The sequence below is a fragment of the Mirounga angustirostris genome, unplaced genomic scaffold, assembly GCF_029215605.1.
Source record: "Mirounga angustirostris isolate CCGP_5_RB_7025 unplaced genomic scaffold, mMirAng1.0.hap1 SCAF_13, whole genome shotgun sequence".
Lineage (NCBI taxonomy): Eukaryota > Metazoa > Chordata > Mammalia > Carnivora > Phocidae > Mirounga > Mirounga angustirostris.
In genome coordinates, this window is record NW_026991721.1 from 13,155,124 (window position 1) to 13,162,907 (window position 7,784).

General features: G+C 38.3%; 1 protein-coding gene across 1 annotated transcript; it reads left to right on the plus strand.

Moving 5' to 3' along the window:
- The first annotated feature begins 6,564 nt into the window (after window positions 1-6,564).
- LOC123856405 (olfactory receptor 10AG1-like) lies at window positions 6,565-7,524 on the plus strand. The gene has a single exon (XM_045892608.1). It carries the CDS (start codon window positions 6,580-6,582, stop codon window positions 7,522-7,524), a length of 945 nt encoding a protein of 314 aa, XP_045748564.1. The 5' UTR covers window positions 6,565-6,579.
- Window positions 7,525-7,784: the final 260 nt, after the last annotated feature.

Consider the following 7,784-nt stretch of genomic DNA (forward strand, 5'->3'; position numbering starts at 1 on the left):
GTCATAGCTTCTAAAATATTTTGTATGTAATGAAAATCCTTTCCTCTTACCTGTGGAAATGAACTGCTCACTCAGTTAAGGTACACTATAAATATTAAGCATTTGGACTTGTATGCCAGGTTATCAAGTTCTTCTCGAAGTCCACAGCAATGCCCCGAGGACAAAACACAATAAACTCTTTGGGGACAGAAAAGTAACAAGATGACTTATTTTATTTTTTTTTTTTTCATAATGAACAAGTGACTAGTTCTGGAGTAATTAACTACATGAGAAAAATGATTATATGATGCACTTTGGCTTCTGGAATAACCTGATCCTCGGTGGGAAAAAAAATATGCATAGGGCTGGAAAAGAAATCTAATGCAACACGACATAATCCTGTTTCTGATACTAAATAATTATGTGCCATGGGGCTGATGACTTAAATTCTCTGAAAATCCAGCTTCCTCTTCCTGGGAATAACACCTGTTTACATCTTTCAAAATTCTGTACATAATGAAATAATATGAAAACATAACCTAGAACACACTTCAAAATCACTTAATAAATCTTACCATACTTATTTAACTTTTATTTATTTCTTTTTTCAAATTTTTATTTTATTTTTTAAGATTTTATTTATTCATTTGAGAGAGAGAGAGAGTGAGTGAGAGAGAGCACACAAACAGAGAGAGGCAGAGGGAGAGGGAGAAGCAGGCTCCCCACTGTGCAGAGATCCTGATGCAGGGGCTCAATCCCAGGACCCAGAGATCATGACCTGAGCCGAAGGCAGACGCTCAACCATCTGAGCCACCCAGGCGCCTCCTTATTTAACTTTTAAAGAGCTATACATCTAAGTGGTACAAGAGATATATTTAAGTTCATTGGCAGTTTGAGGAGCTACGATAAAAATACATGAAAAGAAAGTATCGACAGGAGATATAGTGCAGTGTATAGACGACTGTCATATTTTATATAGTACAACATTAGAATATTAGAGATCTGGCAGAAATAAATGTCAAACAGTTTGTATTGTGTATGGTCTTGTGTTATCTTGGGGATCCCATATACTAATCTATATATTAGTACCTAGATATGCACTTGAATTTTTAAAATTGTAAACAATACATAGATGCCTGAACTGTACACTCAGAGATTCTAATAGTAGTTAAAGAATGTTGACCATGGAATCCAGGTGAGAAAGAAGAAAGAAAGAGAGAAAGAGAGAAAGGGAAGAAGGGAGGAAGAGAGGAAGGAAGAGAGAGAGAAAGAAAAAGAAAGAAAGAGAAAGAAGAAAGAAAGAAAGAAAAAGAAAGAAAGAAAGAAAGAAGAAAGAAAGAAGAAGAAAGAAAGAAAGAAAAAGAAAGAAAGAAAGGAAGGAAGGAAGGAGGAGAGAGGGAGAAAGAAAAAAAAGAGACAAAGAAAGCAAAAACAAACAAAAGAGGGAGGGAGAGAGGAAGAGAGGAGGAAGATAGGGAGATAGGAAGGAAGAAAAAATTTGTAGACATCCCAGCTGAGAAGATGGTGTTTGTAGCCAGTCCAATTATGAACAAAGGATCTATTCATTAAATGCAATTCCAAATTATCCACACATTCAATGTAACTCTAAAATTAACAAGCATTTTTGCAGAAATTGACAGGTAGTTCTACAATTCATATGGAATGGCAAAGGAAATAGGGTAGTCAAAACAACTCTGAAAAAGAATAAAAGTGTTAGAAGGATTCACATGAGTTCATCAAGATTTACTACAAAGCTAAAATAATAAAGGGTGTGGCATTGGTGAAAAGATAGAGTGCAATAGTCTTCAGAATTTCATTCACATAATATAATCAATTTTTGACAGTTTCTAAGGAAAATTCATGGAGGAAAGATAGTCTTTAAAAAATGATGCTGAATATGAAGAATGGCCTTACACCAAAAAAAGGAGACAGTGACTCATTCTTTGCACCATATAAAAACCTTGTCTCAAAATGGATCTTAGACCTTAATATAAAACCTTATACTATAATGTTTGTAGGGAGAGGAAAACGTATTTGTGTGACTATGGGTTAGTCACAAATCTGCATATAAAACACAAAATTCATGAATCATAGGAAAGAAAAAGTGATAAACTGTCCATCATAATTAAAATCTTTGCTTAGTGGAAGACACTGTCGAGGGAATGAACCAGCCACTGACTTGTACAAAATATTTGCTAGACAGCTACCCAATAAAGAGTGTATATCCAGAATATGTAAAGACCCTAATACTCAATAATATGAAAATAAAATAAAATAAATAAAAATGGACGTAAACTTAAACACATCATCATAGAAGATACACAGATGTCAACTAAGTGCATGAAAAATTGTTCAATAGCATTTGAGATTAGGGAAATATAATTTATATATATATATATTTTTTAAAGATTTTATTTATTTATTTTATTGTGTCGTACAGAGCATGGACATTAAATCCACTTTTACTTCCACATAGACCACAGAGACCAGGCTGTAGCATTAATCTAAATTATCCTTAAACTAACGAAAAACAAAAGACAAGCACAATTCAGGGTAAGGAAAAACCAGCTGGAAGAGTTGGGTGTTGACACAACTAAGCCCCAACCATCTTGATGGGTTTCTCTACAGGCTTGCTTGGTTCAGACTCAGCTTTGGCTCTGGTCTCCTACCACCCTGTGATGCCCTTACACATGGTACCACTCCTCAGTGCCTAGACCTGAGAACCAAGGCACAGAAGAGAGTCTCTACTATACACACCTTTAGCCCTGCTTTCAACAGGCCTTATTTGCACTGTAAGGATAGATCTCCTTCAAAGTTAATTATCTCAGAGACATTGCGGATTTAGTTCCAGACCACTGTAATGGAGTGAATATCACAAGTAAGCGAGCCAAATGAGTGTTTTAGGTTTTTTTTTTTTCTTGGTTTTTCAGTGCATATGAGTTATGTTTACACTATACTGTAACTTAAGTGTGCAATAGCATTATGTCTAAAAAAATGTTCATACCTCAAGTTAAACGTACTTTATTGCTAAAAAATGCTAACCATCATCTCAACTTTCAACAGTTATAATCTTTTTGCTGGCGGAGGGTCTTGCCTCAGGGTTGATGGCTGCGCACTGATCAGGGTGGTGGCTGATGAAGGTGGGGGCGGCTGTGGCAACATCTTAAAATAAGACAACAGCGAAGTTTGCTGCATTATCGACTCTTCCTTTCATGAATGATTTCCCTGTAGCAGGTGATGCTGTTTGATAGCATTTGACCCACAGTAGAAGTGTCCAAATTGGAGTTAATCCTCACAAAAACCTGCTGCTGCTTTATCACCTAAGTTGTCAATTCAACAATCTTTACAGCTTCACCAAGAGTAGTTTCCATTTCCAAAGACCACTTTCTTTGTTCATCCATATAAAGCATCTCTTCATTCGTTAGTCTGGTCTTGAGATTGCAGCAATTCAATCACATGTTCAGACTCCCCTTCTAATTCTGGCTCTCTTGCTATTTCCACCACAGCTGCAGTTCCTTCCTTCACTAAAGTCTTGAATCCTGCTGCTTCCTCCACTAGAGGCATTTGGAATGGTGAATCCTTTCCAGAGGGTTTTTCAGTTTATTTTGCCCAGATCAATCAGAGGAATCACTATGCATGGCAACTATAGTCTTACAAAATGCATTTCTTTTTTTTCTTTTTTTTTTAAAGATTTTATTTATTTATTTGAGAGAGAGAGAATGAGAGAGAGCGAGCACATGAGATGGGGGAGGGTCAGAGGGAGAAGCAGACTCCCTGCAGAGCAGGGAGCCCGATGCGGGACTCGATCCCGGGACTCCAGGATCATGACCTGAGCCGAAGGCAGTCGCTTCACCAACTGAGCCACCCAGGCGCCCGGGAAATATAATTTAAAACCACAATACGACCTCACACACCTGTTAGAAGGACTAGAATATTTAAAGTATAATAGTAAATGACAATAGAAAGTACTCACAAGGATACAGAGCAAAGGGAGCCCTCATCCATTGATAGTAAGAAGCAAAATGGTGCAGCCACATTAAAAAAACAATCTAACGGTTTCCTACAAAGTGAAAATACACTTACCATATATCCTGGAAATCTCTCTCTGTGTTATTTACCCAAGACAAAAGAAAACATATGTTCATATGCTAGTCCTGGCCCCAGTGAAAGGGAAGAGTGGAAAAGAGTAATCACCGACAAGGGGATGCAATAACTCTATTACATGCAATTTTGCTAGGCAATGCACTATAACCCTGGAGAGTACAGTCAAAGAACAAAATATAATCATAATTGTAATTATTTAATCCCAACTAATAAGTAATCAGTTTAAATTTGATAGGTAATAATGTTATCAGTCGTCTCCCATTCATTTCTTGCAAATGAGGAAGCAAAAATTAGAAAGTTTAAATGATTGCTTAATATCACATGGTAAAAGGATTCAAAGATTTAAAAAAAAAGTTGCTAGCTTACAATTACGAACATGTGTGGAATTGGTCAACGATCCACCTTTCATGAGACTCAATATCCTTATCTCTAAAGAATGGCGAGTTTAGGGTGCCTGGGTGGCTCAGTTGGTTAAGCGACTGCCTTCGGCTCAGGTCATGATCCCAGGGTCCTGGGATCGAGTCCCACATCGGGCTCCCGGCTCAGCAGGGAGCCTGCTTCTCCCTCTGACCCTCTCCTCTCTCATGCTGTTTCTCTCTCTCTCGCTCTCTAATAAATAAATAAAATCTTTAAAAAAAAAAAAAAAAAAAGAACGGCGAGTTTAGAAATGGTGATGAGGGAGTATGTTTGGAGGACCAACAAAGACAATGGAGGGTGCACATGGCACAGGGTTAAACCAGACACAGACACCTTTTCTCCCTGCACCCACACAAATACAGATCACAGGTAGTGAGCATATTCCTGGCTATCCCTGTTTTCCCAGGGTCGACTGCCTTTAATGTTTATCTGAATCAGTGTTCTCAAGTTAATTTTTCTGAATAAAATGCTCTTATGTTTTCCACCTAGAAGCCTTCTAAAAGATATTCTCATGAGCACAATAAGAGTTCTAGCCATTAAAAAAAAAATCTAATAATTTGGACTGAAAAACAGGGACATTTCTGCTCAACATCAACAAGTGAGGACAGAGGAATGAAGGCCTGAAATAGGTAGCTGAAAATAAATGTGAAAAGACACTTTAAGAAAAAGTGCTACTGGGGCACCTGGGTGGCTCAGTCGGTTGGGCGTCTGCCTTCGGCTCAGGTCATGATCCCAGGGTCCTGGGATCGAGCCCCGCATCGGGCTCCCTGCTCCGCGGGAAGCCTGCTTCTCCCTCTCCCACTCCCCCTACTTGTGTTCCCTCTCTCGCTGTGTCTCTCTCTGTCAAATAAATAAATAAAATCTTAAAAAAAAAAAAAAAAGGGGGCGCCTGGGTGGCTCAGTCGTTAAGCGTCTGCCTTCGGCTCAGGTCATGATCCCAGAGTCCTGGGATCGAGTCCCACATCGGGCTCCCTGCTCAGCGGGAGGCCTGCTTCTCCCTCTCCCACTCCCCCTGCTTGTGTTCCTGCTCTCGCTGTTTCTGTCAAATAAATAAATAAAATCTTTAAAAAAAAAAAAAAGTGCTACTGAACAGAAAAATGCATGGGGAAGTACAATAGGATTGTCAAAAAGTGTAGCTAATTCAGTGTAAGGTCATATAGCAAAGTTCCGAGTCTGGCTCCACTGTAGCCAATGTTCCAGAGCCAGAGCCTCCGCTGAGTTGGGTGTAGTTTGTTTATCCTGGACTGTATTCAGAAAGTATAATGGAATGGCCCTAAAGGAATTTTCAGGGAAGCTTTTATAGTGATAATCCACAGGATTTAACCTGAACAGTGGGACACATATAAATAGTAACACCCTTAGATTTGTAACAATTGCAATGATCACAAAAGCCCATTTGGACACTGAGACAATCTGAAGAACTATCAATGTCAAGGGAGGTAAATTGAAAACCACATATTAAATTTCTCCCTCCACAGATAAAAAGCCAGAAAAAATGACCTGAAGAAAAATCTAACCAAATTCATGGAATTTGTTCTCTTAGACTTTGCTGATGTCCGCATCTTCAGTGGTTTCTACTTGGATTGTTCTTAGTTGTCTATATCCTTATGCTGATGGACAGTGGCACCATATTTCTACTTGTACCTACAGAAGGCTTCATGGAAGAATTGAGAAATTACAAAAAAATATAATGTGAAATTTGGTGGTAACATACCACTGAGGAAATGTAAAGGTTTCTGCCTCAGGATTCTGTTTGTTAATATGAAGAAAAAAAATGGACTAATTTGGTCTGCATACATACAAAAATTCAAAATTAATAATTCTAGAACACATCACTTTCATTCAAATCCAAACCTAGTATTAAGTATTAAATATGTTGATATATTTAGAATTTAGCCTGTATTCTCCATTAGACCTCAGTTGTGTTCTTTGAGCCCAGGATATAAAAAGCTGGGAATTAGTAAACAATAGAAATTTTATGTGCTAATTCCCCCACATCCCTTTAGTCCGTTAGAAATTAGAAAACAAATTAGAAAACAGGCCTCAGAAGATAAATGGCTAATTTCACTGTTTTCACAGATGGAAAAAAACCCAACAGAAATAAATCTCACTTCAATGACAGAATTTACTCTTTGGGGATTTTCTGATTATCCCAATCTTCAAATTTTTCTTTTTGTAATATTCTTCTTTGTCTATGTGATAATTCTGATGGAAAATGGCATTATTGTTTTCATAACCAAGGTTGACCAGACTCTCCAGACTCCCATGTATTTTTTCCTTAGTAATTTTCCCTTCTTGGAAATCTGTTTTGTATCTGCCACTCTCCCCAGAATGCTCACAAATCTTTGGACTCAGAAAAGAAATATCTCTTTGTTTGCCTGCACAACGCAAATGGGTTTTGTGCTTATGCTTGGAAACATAGAGTGCCTCCTTCTGACTGTGATGGCCTATGACCGCTACATGGCCATTTGTAGCCCTCTGCACTACCCTCTAGTCATGAACCACAAGGTCTGTGTCCAGCCTGCTGGATCACTGGTGGCAGCCTGCTGGATCACTGGAGTTCCTGTCGAGATAGGGCAGACATGCCAGATTTTCTCTCTGCCATTTTGTGTGTCTAACCAAATCAATCACTTCTTCTGTGACATCCCCCCACTACTCAAGCTGGCCTGTGGGGACACTTTCCTGAATGAGATGTTAGTCTTTACAGTCGCTGTGCTTTTTGTTATGATCCCTTTTCTGTTGATACTTGGATCCTACAGTAAAATAATCTCTACCATCCTGAGTTTGCCATCAGCAACAGGACGAATCAAAGCTTTCTCCACCTGCTCATCTCATGTCATAGTTGTGGCCATGTTCTTTGGATCTGCAATTATTACATATTTACAACCCAAATCTAAACATTCTTCCAGAACAGACAAGTTTCTCTCTCTTTTCTATACCATAGTCACCCCAATGTTTAATCCCATGATATACACTCTGAGAAATAAGGATGCCATGATAGCCTTAAGAAAATTGTTGCCTTGATATTTAATGTATTAGCTGCCGATTTGAACTCATTGTCAGTTTTCTTATTTGATTCTGCAGTTGTGCAATCAAAAATTAATATTCAGGTTTTTTTCCTACCTTACTATACATTGATTACTTCTACTCATTGCTGAGCTTGTTGTTTTGTGCTGGACTCTGATATCAGGATTACATCTGCATGGTTGTCATGCAAATTAAGAAATTAAGACACTAAGTATCCAGCCAATCTCATATTCAGGCTAAACTCTACTTCTCCCTCA

Bases quoted from the DNA above. Each gene is read 5' to 3' on its own strand.
- LOC123856405 (XM_045892608.1), top strand. From the start codon at position 6,580: ATGGAAAAAAACCCAACAGAAATAAATCTCACTTCAATGACAGAATTT.